Genomic DNA, 25938 nt, shown 5'->3' on the forward strand with positions numbered 1-25938 from the left:
ATTTAGCAGCCACGGCAACCATGACTACCTTAATGCCCGAACCTGATCAGTCACTGTTGAGCTGATAATTTTCCACCCGGCTCAGTTGATCTTTAAATTGACTTCTGTTAAGCTGGGTGGTGCATGCAGGGCCTCCCATGGATTGACTTTCGGCCGCTTCTACAGGAATCAACTGATATTTGAGCCGGGTGGACTTCCAAATAGATTTGTTTATTCTACATTATTGAGAATAAATGGGGGAAATATGTCAAGACTGTCAAGTTTTTTAAAAGGAATACCTCAGGAATGTCTGATGGGAATATCTCACCATGGGAATACCCCCAGCATGTAGTTCCTCTTACTATCAGCCATATTAGAACTGATATATCAGAAGACTCTTGGTCTGTCAGGGATCTCAAGTCTCCCTGATGTTCAGGGAGTCTCCCTCTTTTGGACAGCAGCTCCCTGATGTCCGCAAGAGAGGCATTTTATCCCTGAAAGGTTTACTCTGAGTAAACCTTTCCGGTAAGATATCAGTGGGTAAAGTTTCAGAGTGAGGCTTGCCTCCTGGAGGAAGGTCATGTGATCTCTAGAGTAGCCTTAGAACGAGGCTTGGCTCTCAGAAGGAAGAAGCTACTTGCTGCATAGAGTGGACATAGACTACTATTGAGAGCAGGTACAGGCACTGCTGATTCTATCTCTTTTCACACTCCGGTGTACATTTTGTGGAGGAGTCGTCAGTGTCTCTGAGTGACATCTGCAACTGTTCTTTAAACCTAAGCCCCAGTGTCTGTTGTGATCCTCAATACCATGTCAACAACAAATCCAGGAAGCCCAACTATTTACGGTACATCTGCAGTGACTATGGGGTCTCAACCGTCCTATTTTCAGCACCAATACAATAACACATTCACACAAAATACACATTAGTGAAGCTGACAGTTTACTATGTTCATTTATTTACAAGAACATGTAAAAGAGATCAGATTGATGTTAAAAAAAAACAACTTTCAGGGTTATTCACAAAAGGGTGAAGGGTTTGGAGAAGACATGAGAAGGGAACAATCTAGGACAACATAGCTGAACTGGAAAGTGAGCTGAATTAGATAATTTTTCCATTTCAGCTATGTGGTCCTAGTAGGGTTGCCACCCGTACGGGTTTCACCCGTACAACCCGGGTTTGGAATCATGTGCCCGGGTCTGTGGCCACCTCCCGCCCGGGCACATGATTCAAACATTACAATGCCGCATACCTGCATTTCTTGCGGCGGACGGCGGACGCCAGGTGGCGCTGTCTCCTGTTCCTCGACTCTCCCTCCCTCCTCTGTTTCCTCCGCGGCTGTAGTGGGAGGAAGTGAAATCAGGGAGAGAGGGAGACGTGAGGGATGAATCTTCCTCCGGCAGCCAGCCAGCCAGCCAGCAGGGGTGGAGAGCGGCGCTTTCGTCTGGCAGACGAGTTTGGGGCCGCCCTTCTCATCTCCTCAACGACCTGTCATCTCACCTTTGAAGAAAAGCAGGTATTTATTAAATTTTTATCAAATGCAATATTAATTGGAAAGGGGGGGAATCAGTATTGCACATTAAACATGCCCCCCAAAAAAATGTTTTGTGGGGGCATCTTTTATGTGCAATAGTACACATCAAGGATACAGGCAGGGGAACAAAACCTGACACAATTTCTTTATAGGTGACACAATAGGAAATGAAGGTCGGGGACACAGATGTTATGTGATATATTTTAATACACACAAAACAAATAAAACATGTGTCTGGTGTTCTACTTAAGGGCTTGTTTCCACCTGCCCGCACATCTACTGCAATGTCCCGTGCCCGGAACGCAAGGGATTGCCTATATAAAGTCTCCCTGCGCTCTGGGGCGGCACTGCAGACTCGGCCACAGTACGATCAGCCGCACAGTTACGTGCGGTAATAAAATGCCCTGCGTTCCAATGCGGTGGGATCCCAAAAAATCGTTCATGCATGATTTTTTGCGATCCCACTACACTGGAACGCAGGGGATTTTATTACCGCACGTTCCTTCGCGGCCGATCGTACTGTGGGCGGGGGGCATTTCTGCAGTGCCATTGACTTGAATGGCACTGCCACGCCCCCTCCTACCCCAGAACGCAAGGAAACAATATATATGCAAACCCTTGTGTTCCAGGAATGGGACATTGCGGTAGACGTGCGGCTGGTGGAAACAGCTAATAAATGCAACTTAGTAAAATAAAAAAATGCCGCCAGGGGATTTTTTTCCGCAGAGGCACGCAAAGTCTCCAGGGTTGCCACCCATCCGGGATTCACCTGGACAGTCCAGTGTTCTACCAACATTTGTTATTACGTTAGAATGTGTGACCCGTCACGTGGTCACACATTTTAACGTAATCCCGCCCAGTTTTCCGGCGGTGGAATGTGTGACCACCCATTATGTCAAGCATTACAACGCTTTGTGAGCTCTTCCAGGGCAGATCGGCATTAGAGATGGTATGTGCAGGAGAACCGATCTCCCCAGGGACAGCTCACTTCTGTCCGACTTTGTAAAATGTGAGACCTATTGCCGGTTACAGATCATTTAACTTCCTTACATATATCTTGTATGTAAATAGAAGCAATCGTATTGTTTATTACATACAGGGCCGCTATCAGGGGGGTGCAGGCAGCACTCCTGTATCGGGCTCGGGCCCCATCAAGTCCCTAGGGAAGAACGATGGTCCTGCCCACTTGCCATAGTAACCAATTGATGGACAGACTCCTCCCCTCCTTATCGAAGGTGTCGGGGCTCGGTGCATGGAAGGAGGAGAGGAGCCTGTCCTTGAACTAGTTGCCATGGTGAGTGGGTGGGGCCGTCTGCTAGGCTCCGCCGTTCCCGGGATTAAGCTCCACCTCTGCACCGCTCACAGTCCTTGGTGTCTCCGGCAGGAGCTAAACTGCAAGAGGTAAGCAGCTTAGAAAAAGGGGGGTGCACAGTGTAAGATGAAGTATGCAGAAGGTAATAGTGTTGGAAGAGGGTGGCAAACTGCTACCCTCTTTCAGCACTTAACATGTTCACCCTCTGCAAGGATCCCTCTTACTACACTATTCACCTCTGCACACCCTGCCATAAGTAGTGCAAAGTGTGAGCAGTGTAGGAAGAAGGATGCAGGGTTGAGCAGAATAGGAAGAGAGATGCAGAGGTGGGCAGAGTGGATGCAGGGTTGAGCAGAATAGGAAAAGGGGAGCAGAGGTGAGCAGTGTAGGAAGAGGGATGCAGAGGTGAGCAGTGTAAGAAGAGGGATGCAGGAGGTGCAGAGGTGAGCAGTGTAGGAAGAGGGATGCAGGAGGTGAAGAGGTGAGCAGTGTAGGAAGAGGGATGCAGAGGTGAGCAGTGTAAGAAGAGGGATGCAGGAGGTGCAGAGGTGAGCAGTGTAGGAAGAGGAATTCCAGAGGTGAGCAGTGTAAGAAGAGGGATGCAGGAGGTGCAGAGGTGAGCAGTGTAGGAAGAGGGATGCAGAGGTGAGCAGTGTAAGAAGAGGGATGCAGGAGGTGCAGAGGTGAGCAGTGTAGGAAGAGGGAGGCAGAGGTGAGCAGTGTAAGAAAAGGGATGCAGGAGGTGCAGAGGTGAGCAGTGTAGGAAGAGGGATGCAGAGGTGAGCAGAGTAGGAACAGGGATCCAGGGGGTGCAGAATAGGCAGAGGGTTGCAGGGGGTGCAGAGGTAAGGAAAGTAAGAAGTGGAATGCAGGGGGTGCAGAGGTGAGCAAAGTAAGAAGAGGGATGTAGGGTGTGCAGAGATGAGCAAAGTAAGAAGAGGGGTGTAGGGGTGCAGAGGTGAGCAAAGTAAGAAGAGGAATTCAGAGGGTGCAGGGGTGAGCAGTGTAGGAATAGGGATTCAGAGGTGAGCAGTGTAAGAAGAGGGATGCAGGAGGTGCAGAGGTGAGCAGTGTAGGAAGAGGGATGCAGAGGTGAGCAGTGTAAGAAGAGGGATGCAGGAGGTGCAGAGGTGAGCAGTGTAGGAAGAGGGATGCAGAGGTGAGCAGAGTAGGAACAGGGATCCTGGGGGTGCAGAATAGGAAGAGGGTTGCAGGGGGTGCAGAGGTGAGCAAAGTAAGAAGTGGGATGCATGGGGTGCAGAGGTGAGCAAAGTAAAAAGAGGGATGTAGGGGGTGCAGAGATGAGTAAAGTAAGAAGAGGGATGTAGGGGTGCAGAGGTGAGCAAAGTAAGAAGAGGAATTTCAGGGGGTGCAGAGGTGAGCAAAGTAAGAAGAGGAATTCAGAGGGTGCAGAGGTGAGCAGTGTAGGAATAGGGATTCAGGGGGTGCAGAAGTGAGCAAAGTAAGAAGAGGGATGTAGGGGGTGCAGAGTTTTGTTTGCCTTATGAAGGGACCAAACGGGGTTCCGAGTGCGAGTCACTTATTCATATTTATACTGATTTGCGGAGGCATCCGTGGTCGCTTGGTACCCACCCAATACTTAAGGGTATTATCCGGTCAGGTGTGCGATGGGTTTCTTTTGATTATCAGACTGCTGGGAGACACCAGTGTCAACTCTACACCTGCAGTAGTGGAGCGATCACACAAAATCCACAAGTGGCGCAGGGGGAGTCAGCGACAGCATGGGTGAGTGGAGGAGACCTGTGCTGAAGGACACACGTAGCACTGCATGCAATGAACAGATGTGTCACCTGCCCAGTGCCTGCTATATAGGTCTATCAATCTTTTTTCAGTGCAGCATGCTGGAATGAAGTAACTCTCATGCACAGGAGTTACATTTAGCCAGCCAGCCAATGAAAGAGCCTGAAAGAAGACTGTGAGAAGATGGCAGTGCCAGCGACGAAGGGGAGAGCAGACAGCAATGTAGAAGGACATTGTCTGCAAGTAAGTCAGCCATATTGTGTTAATATGCTGTGCATACTAGCTCATTCTGGCAATCACCTCCAGAGCTCTATATTATTAATAACCACTTTGCTTCTACTTTAAGGAAGGTTTTGGAAGAAAACTACAGGGCCTTGGCCTCACTAAGGATGAGAACCTCTGCTCTATTCCTCCTGCACATTAGAGCATGATACAGCATCTCACTGTGCGCTGCTTAGTCAGGAGGGGGGCCCTGTCAGGTAGGGTTTACAGGGCCCCAAGATTTCTAATGGTGGCCCTGATTACATATGCAGGCTCCTTTTCCTCCTTTGCCGTCTTACACAATTGTATGAATTGTTTGCTTACTTCTCACAAAGCAAGTCTATGAGTCAGCCGACACATTGAATACAATGCACCCCCTGTGCGCCTATCGTATCTTAACAATGGTAGAGGTGGGGAGTTAAAGTGATTGCAGACTATGTATCTATACTTGATGCAAGACTATGTATCTATACTTCTGTGTATTGTGCCCTTGATAGGAACTGTCTGTAATCCCTCAAAGCAAACAGTTTAAAATCATTTTGTGTCAATGGACCATGCAATCAGTTCATAACCACTTGATGACCGGGGTGTTAAAGCCTCTTCCTGTCCAGGCCATTTTTCAGTATTCAGCACTGAGGTTTATTCACTCATTCAACGGCGTCCCGAAATTAATTTGATATTTTTTTTTGGGGACAGATAGAGCTTTCTTTTCATGGCATTTAATCACCACTTTTTTTTTTAGTTTTATATTTTTTACTAGATAAAGAAAATAAGTACCAAAGATTTTGAAAAAATAACTTGTTTTCCCTATGTTATGAAACATTTACTTTTAGCCATTTTCTTGGAAAAATATAAAAGATGGGGTCACATAGGGGGCCTGTAGCACACATACAGTGACAGGTCCTTTTTATGGAGACAGCAGGGGTCTATGAGACCCCTAATGTCACCTATGGATCCCCAAAGAAGCAGCGATCTGCTTCACCAACTTCTTCTCCGGGTACAGTAGCCAGAGAAATTACAAAGTGACACAAGAAACGATGTAATACACTGGGAGTGTGCTGATCTCCCTCCAATAGAAGAATGCAGACAGCGGAGTCTGGGATAGCTGGTGGCACACATTCCCACACAACATAGAAGCGATCGGGTGGCTATAGAGCCGTATACTGAGCCCAGGGTGACGGGAGGACGCTAGTTTGTGTCCTCCCGTTACCCTAAGGAGAACTATGGAGAAAAGCCTTAACCCCATAGTTCTCCTTTAATGACATCTGCCAAATGGAAGACTTAACCTCTTCTCTCCAACACTGAGGAACGGTTCAGGTCCACGTGGGGACCCTGGTTCTACTTCCGGACCATGTGCCCATATTCTCAAGCCAATCTTAACAATGCTAGCTCTCCAATGTGAGGTGGTCTCATTTGTGAGGGGATTGGGACAGTGTCCTTGTCTCCAGTGCCCCAGCGCCTCAAGTCTTGGGGACGAGAATCTTTCTCCTCTGATCTTCCTGTTTCCTTTCTTCTTTTCCCCTCTGCTCCCTTATTTTTTTCTCTCTTTTCCCCCTATTCTCCTCCTTCCAATATTTACTGAGTTTTATAAGTTTCTGGTTTTCTTCTGGATCCCTTTTTAGGGGTGTTTCAAAATCAGTTTCCCGCCATTTATAGTCTCCATTTTGTTTAAAGTGGTCCTTTACCCTCTTTGACTAAAAATCACATCAGCATACAGCTCCTCTTGCTGGTATGAAATTATCTTACATTCATAGCTAAACACATATTTTTATTTTATTTACAAGTTCTTTTTTCCACTTCCTGGTCCACTAACGATGTAATTGTGCCCGAGCATTGCATCCTGGGAAGGTTACATCAGCAGTCAATTGCTGGGAAATCTCATCTGTAATCTTATGAGATCTCAGGGAAAGGCATTTTCCTCCCCTGAGATGATGTGCATGGTCACATGTGCCAGAGCTCCAAGAAGTAAAGTGAGATCTACTAACCTGCCCTTAGTTAAAATGGCCACTGTCAGAAGACTGGGAAAGAACAGAAAAATAAGTTATTCAAAAAATAAAAAGCCGGCAATTGCCTAGAAGTATCTGTTTGTAGATTGTCATTACTAAACATTTGTAAAGGTTCCTTTGTTGTTATTTTGAAGATAAGGGTAAAGTGCCTCTTTAGGTAATTCTCAGCACATTGTTATCTGCATGGGAATACCATATAGCCGATGCTCTGCCTCAGTGAATTGTCCTTGACTACTCTTGATTGTAATGTTATGTTTCAGATAACTTTTAGGAGTGTACGTTATTGCCTATTGTTTCAGGCACCACTTGGTTTTCCACAATGTACTCTATTCATTGTTCTTAATAACGGAATTAAACAAAAAACAACATAAAATGAAATCTGAAAATAAGTGATTTGTTTACCGAGAATATTTTTATTTCCATTGTCTTTAAATTGAACAAACTTTGTTCTTTGACATTAAGAAAAAAAGTCAAGTAGTCAATGTACGCAGCACAATATTATATATATTATTTACAACCTATAGTCTGATCCTCCTAAAATCTGTGCCTTTAGCTGGGTAAAAAACAAGTAACTATCCATATGATTTGTAATTTTGTATATTTAGTAGCAAAAATGAGCCGTTCCTTAAACAGGTTGGCATTCCAAAGACCAAAAATATTGCTACTGGTATTTATATGATGACTGTATGATGATCAGCAGTATGCAGTGTATTACATACAGCACAGTGTACAGAGTGCAGTGTGATAAAACATAAGATGGTAAATAAAATGAACTGGAGTGGTGTGGCACTTGTAACATACAGAGCAATGTAGGGGTAATGGCATTCCAGAGTATGTAAAATACAGCACAGCATATGGAATGTTGCAGTTCACATAATGTAATATTCAATCCAGCATATGGAGTGTGGCAGTCCAGAGTATGTAATGTACAAAGCTGCATAGGAAGTATGGTGGTCCAGAGCATGTAATGCACAGCACAGGCTTGGAGAGCGGTGGTTCAAAATATGTAATGTACAGCACAGTGCATGGAGTGCGGCGGTCCAGAATATGTAATGTACAGCACAGTGCATGGAGTGCGGCGGTCCAGAGTATGTAATGTACAGCACAGTGCATGGAGTGTAGCGGGCCAGAATATGTCATGTACAGCACAGTGCATGGGATGTGGCGGTCCAGATCATGTACTTAACAGGTTAGTGCATGGAATGTGGTGTTCTGGAGTATACAAGGTACAGGGCGTCAGTGTATGAAGCCCATATTATAAAACATACATCTCGGGGTATGGAGTGTGGCGGTTAACAGCATGTAATGTATAGCACAGCACATGGAGTGTGACACTACAGAGTGTAAAACTTGCAGCACAGTTCTGGAGTGTGGTGAGCAAGAGAAGGTAACACAACCCAGCTTATGCAGTGTGGGGGTGAACATACAATATACAGCATAGCATATGAAATACAGTGGTCCACAGTATACAACACTCAGTGAAGCTTATAGAATATGGCCGTCTTCAGTATGCTACACACAGCATAGTGCGGTGGTTTTACTCTGCCACATTGACTTTAAGAAAATGGCTGTAGAGACTAACGTCTCCTAGTCGTTTCCAAGATGACAGCAGTGGAGATAACTACTTTTAACAATCTGTCAGAGGGGTTCCCGCCACCATATTGCAATAAAACTGCACAGGTTAGGCCAGAAGGAAATGCCTTTGATGGAATGTTAGCAATGCACATGCTCTCAATTGTCATCTTGTGGAGGACAAGGAAGCTGTTGGTTCTAGATGATCTAGTTGATCTTCAGAAATATGGCGGCACAGCACCTTTGTCCTTCTCAAGATAGAGGCAGAAGAAATGCAAAATTCCAACATTCCCTCAAAGTTTTCTGTAATTTGGTGGCAGTGAAGCCTTTGATGGCATGTTATAAGTGCGAATGTCTTGGCTGCTATCTTTTTGCGGTTACTGGTGACGTTTTACACGGTTCGTACATCTCTGAAGCAGGTAATACACTTTACAACTTGAGTGAACAAGCCTAGATCAGGGTTAGGCAACCTTGGCATCCTAGCTGTGCTGAATCTACCCTGCCTTTGGGAGTCATGCCTGTGGCTATCAGTCTTCCAATGCCTGAATGCAATGGGACTTGTAGTTGCCTACTAGATATACTAACAAGTATGTAGTAATTGATAAAGTGATAAGTAAAATAAACTGAATATTTAGGAAATACGCCAAGCCTAGAAGTGACAGTACAATCAGATTATAACATGCGCAACTAGCTTTACTTCTGGGTGTGCGGCCTTTGTTACAGTCACGCCTATGGGCTCACTTTCTCCTTTTCCCTTTAACTACACAGCCTCTAACCTCTTGGCTAATTTGGTGTCTCTGTCCTGTTTGCTCTGTGGTCCTGTGTCACTTGTCTCAGTCATTATTCATTTCCTCCCCTCCCCCTCCGATATCTCTCCTTTCACTATTAGCAGCGTGACAGGCCATCCCTATCTGTGACCCCGCCATTCACTCACACACCTGTCCCATCCCTCTTAACAGCTGTGCTCTTTTATTCCCATTCACGTTGTCACATTCCTTGTGTGTTGGTGTGCCGGGCTGTCACTTGATCATTTTCTCTCTCAATATTTCTAAGATGACTTGTCTCTCTTCCCTTTCCAGCTCGAACCTCCTCTCCCTCTCTCTCCGCTCGGCCTCCTGCCTCTCTCTCTCCAACACGGCTCTCTCCCTCTGTAGCTGCAGTTCTTCCCGGCGCAGAGCTAGTTCCTCTTCCCGTAGGCGCTGCTCTGCCTCGGCTCTCCGTTCTAAGTGTTGCAGTATTCGAGCGTATGCATTGCAGCAGCCTTCGCATTCTTTTTTTTTCACCAGCCTTTCTCCCATGTTGTTGTCTTCTTGCTTGGATTCCATTGCTGGAACTGAAATATACTATAGGTTAACAGAATCAATTTGATAGAATAATATAACATAGAATTAAGGTAGGACTGGAGCCAAACCTTTTTCAGGTTGGATAGAGTATGGGAGGGTTGTAACCCATGTCAGCTTTTTTTTGCTATCTGTGTCCCATTGGGGAGATTTTCCTTCACTTGCTGTCCGATAGCCATAACAAGAAGCGAGAGGAAATTCCTCCAAAGAGAGGGAAATTCCTGGTGGTTAGCACGGTAACCAGTAGGGATGAGCTCAGGTTCTGACCAAACCCGAGAAGAGCTTAGGTTCTGACCAAACCTGGTCTGAACCTGAGCTCTTCCGAACCCGGAAAGAGCTCCCCCACGAACATGGAAGGAAGATCCCTCCGTGCCGCCCAATCAGCTGCAGGTAGGGAATCCTCCGCCCACAGCTTGATGTAAGCAAAGGGTCACGATGCAGTGACATCACTGACCTTATATGGTTAAATGCCTATATTTGGTAAATTACATTTACCTAATATGGCTATGTGGCCATATAAGGGAAATTATACCAGCACAAAAATCCCGTCCCTTTGTTGATATGCAGCTGCGGGGCAGGGAGTGTCCGGCCTACAACTAATTGGGTGGAAGTGACCATGGCACTTCCTTGTTAGGAGGAGCTTAGGTTTGGTCCAAACCTGAGATCATCCCTAGCTACCAGAATTAGTGTTACTGTTACTTTTCTGGTGACAACCTAAAATTTGGGATTTGCTTTCCCTTTCACTGATAATGGTCACCAGGACAAACAGAGAGGGTGAATCACCCTAACAAGGGCACAGACAGCAATAAAAACCTGTCAGGTCTTCTAATTCCTCTTCACTCTATCCAAAACTAAAAAAATGGCTTCAGTTACACTTTAATACCTTGTGGCTATGAACACTTGTCCATTTTGATGCAGCAAAGCACATGCATTTTGATGCACTAAAATAAATTCCAAGTCAACATTTCATTGTTTCGGCTGGTTCACTGTTATGCGCATTGTGTGAACAATACTGGCCCATTCACACCTACATGTGTGCATTGCTATATGTGAAACACCTTTGAATCCAGCCTAAAGGACTGGCCAGTCAAAAATAAAGCAGATGCTGCAATTCTGAAGCCTAAAAAACACCTTTGTAGAACAGACCAGCGTTTCTCGACCTTTTTCCAGTGATGGCACCCTTTAAAAGTATGCAAAATCTCAAGACACCCCAGTCTAAAATGTAAAAAGCATTGTGTGGCCCCTCCAAAATCCATACCAGATCCTTTGCCAGACAGGGGTCTAGTATGCATTTAAGGGGGGACCCTATACAATCTATACATCTCTAAATAGATCCATCCCTCCATCGACTGGCATAATTTGTTTTAATGGTAGTAGCGGTCTGGCCTCCCTGCACCTTGAAAAGGCATGATGGTGTGCGAAAATTTTGAGGTACCCCTGAGGAAGCCAGAAGGCACCCTAGTTGAGAAAGGCTGGATTAGATTATTATAAAATATATTGAAGAAGTAATTAGGAATATAATTGGTATTTATGAAGGTAATATGGCAAAAAAAACACAAAACAAAGGAGGGTTTGAACAATAAGATGTACAGACCAAGCGTAGCAGTCGCCTCCTCCTGTGCTCTGCGTAGCACTTCCTCGCCGACGTTCACACAAAGGGCGTCTCTCAAAGGGTCCCTGTGCCGTGGATCGGAACCTACTTCCCATTTCTCTGACTCCAGTTCCAGGATCTTCCGCAGCAAGTCCTCTTTCTCCATGTACATGGCCTCTGTGCCACCCCTGTGTAAAGGGACTTATATCAGACAGGGCATGATATAGGAAACAAAGTGCTGCACCCTACAGGAAACTAGGGGGTTCCAGATGGCAAAAGCCGAAACATTAATATATTCACATCATTTACATGACAAGTCCCCCCAACCTGTAGCCTCCAATGCAACTATATGAGTCAACTATATGAATTAAAGGGATGGTCTCACAATTTCCAGGGTGTCTCGGTCAATGCCGCCTGATCCTTTGGTGCCTCCAACACCATGACCTAAATTCTTATCCTCTGAGCATCAAATATGTGGGAGCTAGACAAGGCCTGAAAGTGATGTATAAAGCCATTTAAACTTGCTATCAATAAGACTTCTGTTTTTGCAAACCTTATGAATGTACAAAAGCTTTCCACTATGCTGAAGAAAGGACCAGTTCCATATATTGGTAAATGAAAATATAAGATATAAGACTGAGGGCTATGTCCACACTGAGTATATACAACCTTGCTCTTGTTAGCTAGCACCTCAAATTTTCATGTCATGCTGTACCTTTACCTCTGCTGCAAAGTGTTTCCAGGCTGTGACCACCAAAATCCATTACTGTTGATGCATGATGCTTTGAAAATAACAATAAAACACAAAATGAACCTTCAGTGTGCTAAAAGCATGTTACAATGTGCTTAATGCACGCTATCACACAGTACATCTGTGTGTGCTAGGTGTGTTGCGTTACTATTTATTTGAATGGCATCCCACAGCACCTCCTGGTGGCCGTGCGTTGCAGTGCAACACCTGGTACTGAAATACCAAAACATTAGTGCATGGGCTACTTTTTTCACCACACCGCACAGTATTGCGGAACAGCGTGTTGCACTGCAATCCTCCGCCATTTTGCTTAGCACTGTGCACCCGAAGCGTTCAGTGAAGCTGCTGCCACGAACTGAAGTGCTACAGAACAGCTACTCAGCGCTTGGCTAAGGAACTGAACGTGCCTCTGGTTTTAATGATGACCTAAACCCATCAGACCGTTCACCGGAGCATTACAGAACACTTTGAGGGGAATTCATCAAAAGTGGAGTAGCCACAATCTGGAGCAGCTGTGCATGGCAACCAATCAGCTTCTCTGTTTCACTTTCAAAGCTTAACTGAACAAACTGAAGCTGATTGGTTGCCCTGGGCAACTGCTCCAGATTCTGGCTGTTCCAGTTTTAATAAATCCCCCCCTTGTATGTTGTTCTTGACCTAGGGTTTCCAGCACCCCAATTCCCCTATCCTTCCTTCCTCTGCCTTTCCCTTTATCCTTCCTCATCCCTCACCTGTGTCTTATTTACACACTGGCTGAACATCATGGGTTAAAAACTGGTCCCATTACATCCATTTCCAAGTGCAATGTCTTTTCCAGCCTGCGAGTTGTATGAGATACTCACTGTTATGACAATTTAGTTTTCTCTGTCAAACATCCGTGCATGAAAAATGTATAAATAACCTGTTAAGGATATTGTATATCAGCGTGGTGAGCCTGCGTTCCCTGCAATACTTAAACTGTCTACTAAACATAAATCAAAAGTTGGCTTATGTAAAAGAAACTTTAAAGTAGAACTGAAGCCCAAACTTTATTTTTTGTAAGTTTTGGATGGAGTAAGGGAGGGTTATAACCATCTGTGTCCCATTGGGGAGATTTCCATTCACCTCCTGTCCAATAGCCACAACAGGAAGTGAGAAGAAATCCCTCCACAGACAGGGAAATCCCTGGTGGTCAACAAGGTCAGAATAAGTGTCCCCAGTGGAAGATTTCCGGTCCTGTTCTGAGGACAACCCAACATTTTGGATTTTTTTTTAGCAATCAAACAATACTGCCAACTTTGACTTTTCAGATTTCTTTAGCCTGACATAATATATTGGGCTACACAGACAGGGGTGTGTACATTTTTTTGTAAGATATGTATTGGTGTACGGTACAAAGGACTCATCCAAATGTAACTGACCATTTAAAAATAAATTCCACCTAGTTTGCCTGCATTTGCACCTGCAGAGGTTGTCAAGGCCATCCTCAGGGCGCACCTATAGCACATGGGAATCTATGTACAGTAGTGTACACACTGTGGTTGAAGAGTGTCTACATACAGCAAGTACAGCCAGTCCCAGGGTTACGAACAAGATAGGGACTGTAGGTTTGTTCTTAAGTTGAATTTGGAACATGTACATTTTTGAAGTGCAACTCCAGGCATTTTTTTTAGCTTTGGATAGCATAGGGAAGGGTTAACCCCCGGTAACGTTTGTTTTTTTGTGTGTGCCCCTGCTCAGAAGATTTCACATCACTTTCTGTTCCTGTAACAATTGGATTTTGAACATTTTGGGTTGTCGTGGATTCAAGGATTGGTGATAAAACTTCATTGGAAAACTAGAAAAAGATGGTAACTGCATACATTTATAACCAGCCTTTGTAGCAGGGTGCACATGGGAGGCTTACAACAGTACACAACACAAAAAATCCCCAGCACCAGTGGTGGGGATTTTTTGTGTTTTGTAAAGCTTCATTGGAGACACCATTTTCCCATGATAACTCTTACAGGAGTGAATTTCCCTTGCTAGTTGTAGATTTCCTCTCACTTCCTGTTGTCTCAAGAACAGGAAGTGAGATAAAATCTTTCTAATGAGGATACAGACAGCAGTATAAAGGTGTCCATACACTGTGCGATTATCGTACGATAATCGCGGGAAATCCCGCGATCGTACGATAATCGCAAAGTGTATGGAAGGCGTGCGACTGTTTCTACTGTACGATCACACGTCTTCCGTCGAACAAGCAGGCTGAAAACCCCGCCGAGAATCGTACGATTCTTGGCGGGTTAGTGGCGTGCTTGTTCGACAACTGCCGAATGGGCCCGTTCAGCATTCCAGTCATCGGAAGCCCGCCCCTCAGCGGGGCGGGCTTGCGATGATCGCAACTACGATCTGCCTGTCCAAGAATGGCAGGTCGTACGTTTTGTAAATTACTTTACAACCCTCGCAAGACAAAAGTAGGTGTATGGCCACCTTAAACCTCACAGTGACCCGGAAGAAGAGGCGGGCACCCGTTGTCTGCACGTCTAACAAGAGCCAACTTTGTGTAACATACGTACAGTACTACGAACCAGACCCAAAAAGGCGGGCACTCCTCGTCGGCACGAGCAGGATAGCATTACAACTACTGTAACGCTGCAAAGTACACTTTGGCTGCGGCCTGGGACCCCCTGCTGTAATCGCCTCCGTTTGTAAGTAGGGGTTGTATGTAAGTCGGATGTTTGTAACTCGGGGGCTGCCTGTAATAACTTTCTTCCTGTCTATTTTTGCTGAAACACCAGCAAGAACATGCACAAGCAAAGTCAGAAAAGATATACCGTATATACTCGAGTATAAGCCGAGATTTTCAGCACCCATGGTTACTGTAAAGCAGGGTTGGGCAACTCTCTCCCTCCTGCTGTTGTGGAACTACAAGTCCCATGAGGTATTGCAAGAATGACATTTACAGGCATGACTCCCAGAGGCAAATGCATATTGGGAATTGTAGTTAAAGCTCAGCTGGGGGGCCAGAGTTGCCCACCCCTGCTGTAAGGCTTCGTTCAGACGCGGGGTAGAAAAGCAGTAGCTGCCCGGCGTTGAGTGGGTGATAAAAGCGCTCCCTAAATGCCGGGTTTTTAAAAATCTCGGTGGGGATTTTCATTTGTAATACCACGTACCCACGCGTTTGCAGCACTGTCCCACTTATTGCACAGGAGCCTACGCAGCCGATATTTTAGCTTTAAGGTAGGTGGTCACGGGAGGGGATGGTACAAATGTGGATCAGCTACTTGTTTTTACTACACCATTGCTGCCCGTATGAACGAGGCCTAATTTTGGTTTTGTATACAATATTTTTATCCGTCTTTCCCCAGTTTAGCTTTGTTTGTTCTTTTCTCATTTTATATGCATGAGAGTTCCCATACTGCTTATAGGCAAATACCCTCCAGACCAGGGGTAGGCAAACTTCAGCCCTCCAGCTGTGGTCAAACTACAATCATGGCAAGACTTTGGCAGCCATTGGCATGACGGGACTTGTAGTTTCACCACAGCTGGAGGGCCCAAGTTTGCCTAACCCTGCTCTAGGCATTCACGATTCTAACCTACATTTTTTTATACAGAGAATTATAGAAGGGTACAAGGGGCAACATCCAAAAATACACATTCAATTAGTACAAATAAAAACTATGACAGCAGGTGAGGTAAACACATAGATGCAGAATATACAGTCTGAAGGATAGGAAAGTTCAGAATTCTAACACGTTAATAAATAATATCTATACAATAGACCAGAAAATAATACTGTTCATGGGTATGAGCCCAAAGAATGTATTTTACCAGCAGGAGCCAGGCAGATAGAAGCCTAATATAAGCATTAGCTATTTTGGGTACATTATGTAGCTCATAAGGACTTCATTTACGTTGGTGTCTCGTAGTTGCTTTGCTTTGAAGTGCTGAAAATTTCCATCACACTAAAACGAAGTTTCAGAGGAACACTAAACTACGGGTCCTAGAATTCCTAGTTGATAAAAGTGGACACCATGCGTTACTAACTAACCTGAAGGTGATCCAATCCAGCGTTCTCAACCTTTTTCCAGTTATGGAACCTTTTCAAAGTATGCAAAATCTCGAGGCACCCCAGACTAAAATGGGGAAAACCTTAATGTAAAAGAAAAAATGGTGTGTGCTAGAGCTGCAGCTAACGATTATTTTCAAAATCGATTAGTTAGCCGATACCCCCTCCCAAATCAATACCAAACCCTTATCCTAGACAGGGGTCTAGTATGGATTTTTAATGGGGGACCCCACATAAAAAAAGAAAAAGAAAAGACGATGTGGAGTTTCCCCCTTCAATTCACTCTCCCATTTAACATCAGAGTCCCTCCTTTACACCAGAGTCCCTCCTTCTTTACACCAAAGTCCCTCCTTCTTTACACCAGAGTCTCTCCTTCTTTAAATCAGAGTCCCTCCTCCTTTACATCAGAGTCCCTCCTCCTTTACACCAGAGTCTATCCTTCTTTACATCAGAGTGCCTCTTCCTTTACACCAGAGCCCCTCCTCCTTTACATCAGAGTTCCTCCTCCTTTACATCAGAGTCCCTCCACCTTTACATCAGAGTCCCTCCACCTTTACATCAGAGTCCCTCCACCTTTACATCAGAGTCCCTCCACCTTTACATCAGAGTCCCTCCACCTTTACATCAGAGTCTCTCCTCCTTTACACCAGAGTCCCTCCACCTTTACATCAGGGTCCCTCCTCCTTTACAAGCTATAGTATACATATATTTTGTTTTCTTGTTTTTTATTGATAGTATATCATGAACAATAATAAAAAAATTAATTTTCTTGTAATTGTCCTCAATGCTAGGTTTACAGAATATGTGCACCCCCATATGTTTACCCCAAAATAAAATCAACAGTCTGCTCTTTATGTAACGTAGTGGAATGGTAAAGCTCAAAATTAATACAATTATAAACACCTGGCAGAGCCATTCGCCATGCAAATCTCTGTGAACATTCATTCCATTGTGAATAGAGGCAAGAACCAATATTCTTCATATAGTATATTTTCCTTTCTGGTCAAATGTAACAAAATGCAATACTGCATTATGGCCACTAGATGGAGTTGAGGAGCATAAGAAATAAGTCTTTATTTCCTAAGCTTCTCAGCTTCATCTACTGGCCTAAATGCTGTATTACATTACATTCAACCAAAAGTTCAAATATGCTAAGAACATTCATATTTACTACTTTTTACACAGAAGGAGTTTTCACAGAGATTGGCAGGGCGAATGGCTCTAAAAATTGTTTATAAATAGATCCCTAGGTGTTTACTTTGTCTTTTAACATTGTCTGGAATTTTCTGGTCAGATTCAGAACTGAAGCTGATGAAGGTACAGAGGCCTGCTCAGAAAGGCCACACGCTGTATTTTGCATTATTAAGATACGATAATAATAATAATAATAATGATATGCAAGCCTGCAGTCTCACAGTTAGCCTGTTATGTTATTGATGACGATGCTCATAGTCAGCCCTCCCTGTAGTGGTTGACAGCCACTTTTCTCAGTTGACATCTTGTCGTGTATATAGAGCTTTACGGGCCCATTCACACCATAGTATTGCATTAATAAGATACGATGATAATTATAATAATGATATGCAAGCCTGCAGTCTCAGTCAGCCTGTTATGTTATTGATGACGATGCTCATAGTCAGCCCTCCCTGTAGTGGTTGACAGCTATTTTTCTCAGGTGACATCTTGTTGTGTATGTAGAGCTTTAAGGGCCCATTCACACCATAGCATTGCATTATTAAGATATGATGATAATAATAATAATAATAATATTATTATGTGCAAGCGTGCAGGCTCATAGTCAGCCTGTTATGTTATTGATGGAGATACTCATATAGTCCAGCACTCCCAGTAGTGGTTGACAGACACTTCTTTCAGGTGAAATCTAGGCATGTATGTAGGGCTTGAGTAGAGGGGCCCATTCATACCATAGCATTGCATTGATCGCACGATACCGTACGCACTTTATCGCACAGCCCACCTTGTGTGCATTACCGTGCAGTAGATGTGTTGCCATTCATTTGAATGGCACTCCAACACACCTCCTGACCACCGTGTTTTGCAGCACAGTGCAATGCATGGTACCTTAATACTGTGCATTGCATTGAAAGGAAATATTGCATCCACTACTTCAAGGTACTGCGATACTGCACATCGTGCTGCACAGGAAAGGCAGACAAAGAGTGTGCTGGGCTGCCATTACAATGAATGGCAAAACAATGCACCTAGTGCACGGTAATGCACGCTAGGTGCGTTGTGTGATAGCATGCATTATTCGCACTGTATTGTACGATTTATTTATTACAGGTATTTATATAGCGCAGACAATTTTATGCAGCGCTTTATATGTTGCACATTCACATCAGTCCCTGTCCTCAAGGAGCTTACAATCTAGGGTCCCTATCTCACATGCATACAGGGCCAATTTACACCAGGGCCAATTAACCTTCCAGCATGTCTTTGAAGTGTGGGAGGAAACTGGAGTACACCCACACAAGCACAGGGAGAACATGCAAACTCCTTGCAGATAGTGTCCCGGCCAGGGTTTTGAACCAGGGACCCCCAGTGCTGCAAAGCAAAAGTGCTAACCACAACGTCACCGTGCTGCCAATTAATGCAATGTTCTGGTGAGAATGGGCACTTCAAGTTTTACATACACAGCTAGATTTCTCCTGACAGAAGTTGCTGTCAACCACTAGAGGGAGAGCTGGACTATGAGCACGTCGGTCAATAACATAACAGGCTGACTACAGGCTTGCAGTGTCCTGACATTCCTTTTGAAAGTAGTACTGCGCATTTCTGTCAATACTACCACAGATCTGAACCCGTGTATACCTGTGTATGGCATTGACAGGAAAGAAGAGGAAGCTGGGGAGCACACAGGAGAATGGCAGAATCAAAAGGTATTTTAAGCTTTTTGTGAGCAAGCTTGGGCACAGCAGCTTTAATAGGGGATATTGGTTTAGGAGGAGCGCAGATATATTTGTGTTTTTATTATATAAAAATAGACACATAATGAAGGTTAAAAAGCAGTTTACACTTTCTTGGTTTTTTTTAGGGCCACGCAGGTTTAAACACTTACGTCTCCAGCTGACACTGATTCTTGCAGAGCGACAGTAACAGATGAATCTTCAGCACCTGACACTTCCAGGTGTGTCAGATTTGTAGCCCCCCTCACTCTGTGGATCCATCTACCCACCACCACATCTCTACTGTGTCTTATCATTAGGGTCAGTGAAGGGAACCATGGAGTGCAGACGGGGATCAAGCAACTGACACTCCCGGAAGTGTTGGATGCTGAAAATTCTTCAGCCACCAGAGCTCTTGAAAGCAGTCAGCAACTGCCAGAGAGGTATGTATTAAACATATAATGTTGCTGGAAACTTTGACATTTTCTGGATAGAAACAGAATCATGTGGCAGATACCTTAGGGGTCTTACAAAGACTGGAGCAGACAGAATCTGGAAATGCTGTGCACGGTAATCAGCTGGCTCACTTCAGCTCTGAAAGCTGGAAGCTGATTGGTTGTCATGGACAGCTCCCCCAGATTCTGTCTGCTCCAGTCTTTGTAAATACCCCTCTCTGTCTCTCCTGACCAAAAAAAATAATGTTTCTTTTAATTTACATTGCCTGAGTGCATGCACAGTACAGTGTCCACTTCCAAGATCCGTATGATGTCAAAGAGTGGAGCCGAGTGGCGGGATAATACAACACCATGCATGAGACTCATCATCGTTCCCCGTCCAATATACATAAAAAGAAGCATTGGAGATGATGACAACAGCAGCTAAGGAGAGCACCGAGTTGTTTATGCTGGAACAATGAAAACTTAGGGGTACAGTAAGTCTGCCATGTACTGTGGATACATGCACATTATGACAAGTGCTCCCGCAGCCCCCCCATCAGTTCCAAAGCTCATGGCATCACATATGGAAAAAAAGAAGTAGTCTTTTATCTCTCTGGGAAGGCATTCTATATAATTACACATAGAAGAACTAGATCAGAACTACAGTAAGGAATGAAAGCATGTTGAGGGTCAGGAGCTACAGCAGAGCGTCAGGGTGTACACCAGAAGGTGAGGGTATACAGAGGAGGGTCACGGTGTACAGTAGAGGTTCAGCATGTGTAGCGGAAAGTCAGGGTGTACAGTAGAGGGTCAGGGTGTACAGCTGAGAGTCAGGGTGTGCACCAGAAGGTTTACAGTGTGTGTAGCGGGGTGTAGAGGGTATACATTGTGTGTAGCGGAAGGTCAGGATGTAAAGCAGAGGGTCACGGTGTGCAGTAGAGGGTCAAGGAGTACAGTGGATGGTCAGGGAGTACAGCAGAGGGTCAGGGTGTACAGTGTGTGTAGTGGAAGGTTAGGATGTAAAGTAGATGGTCACGGTGTACAGGGTGTGCAGTAGAGTGTCAAGGTGTGGGGTAGAGGGTCAGGGAGTACAGCGGAGTGTCAGGGTGTACTGCGGAGGGTCAGGGTGTACCACGGAGGGTCAGTGAGTACAGCAGAGGGTCAGTGAGTACAGCGGAGGGTCAGGTTGTGCAAAAGAATATCCCACCTGCGCAGCATGGCGAAGTTCTGCCTCTTGTAATAATCCAGCAGTAGTGAGGTTCTCTCCCTGCACCTCCGGCCATCCACCTCGAAGCCTTCTCCCTGAAGGGCTGAGCTCATCCTCTCCGCCACCGCCGCCCACACCTGGCCGAACTCCCGAACCCAGAATGGATTGTGGTGGATGACCTCCCGCAGAAGGATGATATCATGATGAGCTGCGAATCGGATGTGCCGCTTCCGAGTGGATCCAGGAGGAGAATAAGCCCCAAAGTCGTCCCGCACTGATCATAGACAAGGAAGACTTTATTAGATGATCTATGACATCAGTGTAATGTATGTGTACTATATATTGCAAAACACTCATTATCTATTCATATAGCTGACACATCAGATACGACCATAATATAGACATGATTGGCTGATATAATATTATATTGTAGCTACCCATCTGCTTCCACTCTCACCAGCAGCCGCACTGCTCTGGACTTGTCCCGGAGACTCCATCCCTCTGACCCTGACGTCCCCGCTATGACTCCGGTACAGGAAGCAAATAACAGCGGTGACATTCACCGATCAGCCACTAGAGGCGCCAGAGAGCCGGCACACTGCTCTATACATGTGGATGAGCCATGCTGGATGTGTGTGATCACAGGGATCATCTGTGTGACAACAATACATTGTGTACGGAGTGGGAGCAGAGAAAGAGCAAATAAATGACTCATCATAGTGGATCCTATTTAATATATATAGGGTTAGCAGGTATTTTATCCATGCCTTCAAATATGTTGATCAGTCACAGCAAACAACTTCTAGTGCAAGTGTATTTAGACAAATGTCCTTGGCATACACCTACTCCTGTTAAAGTAAAACCAAAGGCAAAACTTTTTTTTTAAATTTGGATAGAAAAAGGAAGGGTTAAAAACCCTTTAAGCTTTTATTTTTGCCTTCGGTGTCCAATTTATATAGCAGTAAGTACTATCCTTGTCGCACTCCTTACCGATATGTCCCTTGTAGTGGGGGGTGCTCGCAGTGACCACGGATGGCGCCGCGAATGTCAGCTAAAATGTAGAAATGTCACCAGCACACCAATCCTTTTAAAATAGCAAAAGCTTAATTTATTGAAGTTTTTTGTCATATGACCAAACAAGCGCTTTCGGGACCGCGCAGGGTCCCTTCATCAGGCTTTAGCATTTCACCCAGTAGCATTTCACAAGCGCTTTCGGGACCGCGCAGGGTCCCTTCATCAGGCTTTAGCATTTCAATGCTAAAGCCTGATGAAGGGACCCTGCGCGGTCCCGAAAGCGCTTGTTTGGTCATATGACAAAGAACTTCAATAAATGAAGCTTTTGCTATTTTAAAAGGATTGGTGTGCTGGTGACATTTCTACAATTTATATAGCACTGACAATTTACACAGTGCTTTACATAGAACACATTCATATCAGTCCCTGCTCAAGGAGCTTACAATCTAAGGTCCTTATCTCACATACATACATACAGGGCCGATTTAGACAGGAGCCAATAAAAAAGAACTAAGGGCAGAAATTTTATGCACCCTTGCAGTGGTTACCCCAGCACTGCAAGGGTTAATTGCTCGTTTCTGCCTAGGGTTAAAAACAAAAAAAAGTTCAACTCACATATGTTTCCCAGCCAGCCAGCTCTTAAGGTGCCCATACACTGCACGATTCTCGTACAATAATCGTGCAGTGTATGGAAGGCGTGCAACCGTTTCTATTGTACGGTCGCACGACTTTTGTATTTCGAGCATGTTGGAAAACCAGCCGAGAATCGTATGATTTTCAGCTGGTTTTTAGCATGATCGAGAGATAACTGCCGTACGGGCCGGTGTGCGCACGTGCACACTGCCCTTTCAGCATTGCAGTCATCGGAAGCCGGCCCATCTGGGTCTTGCGAGGGTTGTAAAGTGTATGGGCACATTTAGACCGGTCCCTTGAGTGTCTCTCTCCCCTGCTGCAGCGGTCCAGGAGTCATCACGTCCAGGGGCGTCCTGAGCATGGTGTCTCCTGGTGCGGCTACTGGGTGACACCCCCGCTGTGACGTCATCACGCATTCGCATGATATAATCGCGAACACGCAATGACAGCGTGCGATGATGTCACACGCTGTTACTGCCGACAGCCATCAAGGTGATGGACACCAAGGTTCTGTTGAAAGCAACAGAACACCAGCAGAGAGAGGAGGTGACGTTCGCCCTTGATCAACTGTTGAGTTTTCAGTCCATGACGAGTGCCCAACTTTTCAGAGGGGGTGACACCCATGTGTGGGCCGCACTCCCCTACACCCCCCCACCAACACCACTGATCACGGCCGGAGTAAAGGTGAGCTCTTAGGCCCCATTCACACTGAGCGACACTTACCTTGAGCGGATTTCCACGCGGCTGGGATAGCGCGACTGTTCGGGTGACGATCGCGCAACCTTACCATCGGGCTGCATGCAGAAAGAGAAGAATCGCGCGACATCCGCGGATCAAAGGGTCCTGCACAAGCGGCGCGTGACAGCGACGAGCGACAGGCGACATGGTGCTGTAGAATAGAACAGCTCCATTGAAAATCATTGGACGGCAACTTCTTGCGATATCGTGTGGCAAATATGCGCGATATCGCGGCAGAAACCACACGAATAAACGCTCAGTGTGAATGGGCACTTACTGCTGGTATGGCAGGGATCTAGTAAGTAAGTCTTCGGGCCGGTTGACACCACTTCCAGTGCGATCAGCTGTTGGAATGCACTGGGTCGCATTCGAAAATCCTCCTTGCGTAATGGGGCGGGAGGAAGCGTGGTAATACATTTAAGTCAATGGCACAGCAGCTAAGCCCCCTTCTCCGCCCGCAGTGTGATTGCCCACACCAGAACGAGTGGTACAGCAATGCCCACGTCCCCTCCCGTGCCCACGTTGCGATCGCAAGAAACAGTCCTTGTAATAGTGCACCACCACGCCCTCTCCAGCACCAGAACGCAGGGGGGATTTTCCAATGTGATCCAGTGCGTTTCAGATGCTAACTGTGCTGGAACGCACTAGAAGTGGTGTGAACCGGCCCTGACAGTCATTGAACTCAGCGAAGTCCCCGTTTACATCCAGGATTAGCCAGCAGAGCTCCCCTTTACATGCCAGAGTACCCAGCCCAACCCACTTACATCAAGAAATACCCAACAGAGCCCAGTGGAGACCCCATTACATCCAGAAGTGCCCAGCAGGCCAGTGGAAGTCTGTTCTTCCTGTAAATGCTGGGGGCGGGGGAATTATATAATTGTTTGATGGGACACTGGCAGTTGTACCAACCAATCATGTTGGGGGTGAAAATGAGCTGGGGACTTGGGGAGGGTCATGGCTGGCTGGCAGGCGATTGATGCCTCGGTCTCTATATTATGATAAACAGACTGGTGCTTCCACTGTCAGCCAGCCAGGGTTGCTGCGGGGTGGACAAATCTTATAGCGGGACAAATGTAGCCCAAGGGCCATAGTTTAGAGATCCCTGGGTGCTTCTGCATTGTATGTTACTGAGGGGAAATGGTATGTTAATGTGGAGAAACTTAAGCTGGATACAAACGGATCTAATATAGGCCAATTCAGCAGAAATTGGCCAAAATTCGATCAGTTGGTGGCCCTATTCCCTTAACAGAAGTTGATCATTAGATCAATTTTTGTCAAGAGAACATGCAGGAAAATTGTCGGCCAAATGCTACTTGCATCCAATCAGCAAGCACTGTTTGGGTATTCTGATAGCTTGATTGGAGGAATCTGTTATACTTTTCTGTCTTTCTGTGATGATGGGGGTGGGACATGCATGTGACATCATTGGCTGGGACACCGGTGATGCTAGCAACCAATGACTGCAGGGATACATGTGATCTCATTGGTTGTTAGGTTGATGGTTCTGGGTTATGGCTGGCTGGCTGTAGATGTGTTGGTCTAGGACAGTTTCTGAGGGTGCAGCATCCAGTGTTTAGTCAACCAGCCATAATCCAGCACAGGGGCGCATCGCAGAACCTGGCCTTGGGGAGGCAGGGAGAGTAAATCCAGCCCTGGGTGTATGGGCACCTTAAAGTGACAATAAACCCTCAGATTTTTTAACATAAAACACTACTGTAATGTGTGCCTTACTGTAATCCATGGTTGTTTCCCTTCTCTTTGCTGCTCTTCCTTTTAAATCTGTATCTGTTCTCATGCTCTGCAGAACTTCTGTTTTGCAGCAGACTGCCTTGTCTCAGGAATGGATACACGGTGTCTGTGTATAGGTTTGTATAGGCTTGTAATCTGAGCCAGCACTACAGGAAGAGGCCCTGAGCTGAAAAGGGAAGTTCTCCCCAAGCATGAGAAGATATGAGGATTTAAAAGGAAGAGCAGCAAAGAGAAGGGAAACAACCATGGATTACAGTAAGGCACACATTACAGTATTGGTTTATGTTAAAAAATCTGAGGGTTTAATGTCACTTTAAGAGCTCTGGGTGGGATGAAATCTCCAGTCCTGGGGCCAGGTGTTGCCAATGACCAGTCTTGACTGATCAGGTGGCTGAGAGCAGCCTCATTAAGAAGCCAGAGCAGAGCTCAGAGGAGAGGTGGTGTGGTGTGTGCTGGAGGCACATAAGGGCCAAGTCAGGTGGCTCCACCACACAAGGAACAGCCAGGGAGGCTGGAGGATTTGACAGGCTGAGAGAGCCAGGCACACAAGGTGTGTGGAAAGCTGCTGGAAGTGGCTAAAGGGTATGACGTACCTCTGAGACAAATGTTAAAGTCCTGGGTCTGGGACACTGTGAGTGAACAACCTTGAGTTGGTGAGACAATATTCCCAATTTTCTGAAAATAAGAAATCTTTACTCCGAGTTGTATGCTGAAGTTACGTCTTCGTTTGTGTTTTCATCTGAAGAGAAAAAGTAAAGACTTTTGGTTTATGGAAATACCCTGTGCGAGTGCTCTGTGAGCTCCCCAACATTACACAAGATATCAAATGATCATACATAATACAAATGTACTCTCCCCAACCCTGGAAGCATTATTTCCATATCATCTCCATTTGCTATTATCTGTAATGCAGAAAGATCCAATTCATAATTCGATCACTAGGTTAAGAATTCTTCGAAAATGCGTTTACAAATGCACATCAGAAGCAAAAGACCCATTCCAGTCTGGTGGGCTATAGCCACCAGGAGCCTGTTTACCTGTGTTTGAGCTGGCCATGGCGGCCATACACTAGTAAATTTATGTATGGACGTTTGTATGAAAGATCTTTCTTTACCA

At 45.5% G+C, this 25938-nt stretch overlaps 1 protein-coding gene across 1 annotated transcript; it reads right to left on the minus strand.

Moving 5' to 3' along the window:
* Positions 1–2851: 2851 nt before the first annotated feature.
* On the minus strand, positions 2852–21200 carry LOC108796850 (trichohyalin-like). The gene is made up of 5 exons (XM_018568392.1): positions 21146–21200; positions 20689–20962; positions 11361–11545; positions 9546–9753; positions 2852–2906 (listed from the first exon to the last, which is right to left on the minus strand). The coding sequence occupies exons 1-5, from the start codon at positions 21183–21185 to the stop codon at positions 2852–2854; spliced, it is 762 nt and encodes a 253-aa protein (XP_018423894.1). The 5' UTR covers positions 21186–21200.
* Positions 21201–25938: the final 4738 nt, after the last annotated feature.

This window comes from Nanorana parkeri, unplaced genomic scaffold (assembly GCF_000935625.1).
Source record: "Nanorana parkeri isolate BGI_ZX_2015 unplaced genomic scaffold, ASM93562v1 scaffold1182, whole genome shotgun sequence".
NCBI classification, from domain to species: domain Eukaryota; kingdom Metazoa; phylum Chordata; class Amphibia; order Anura; family Dicroglossidae; genus Nanorana; species Nanorana parkeri.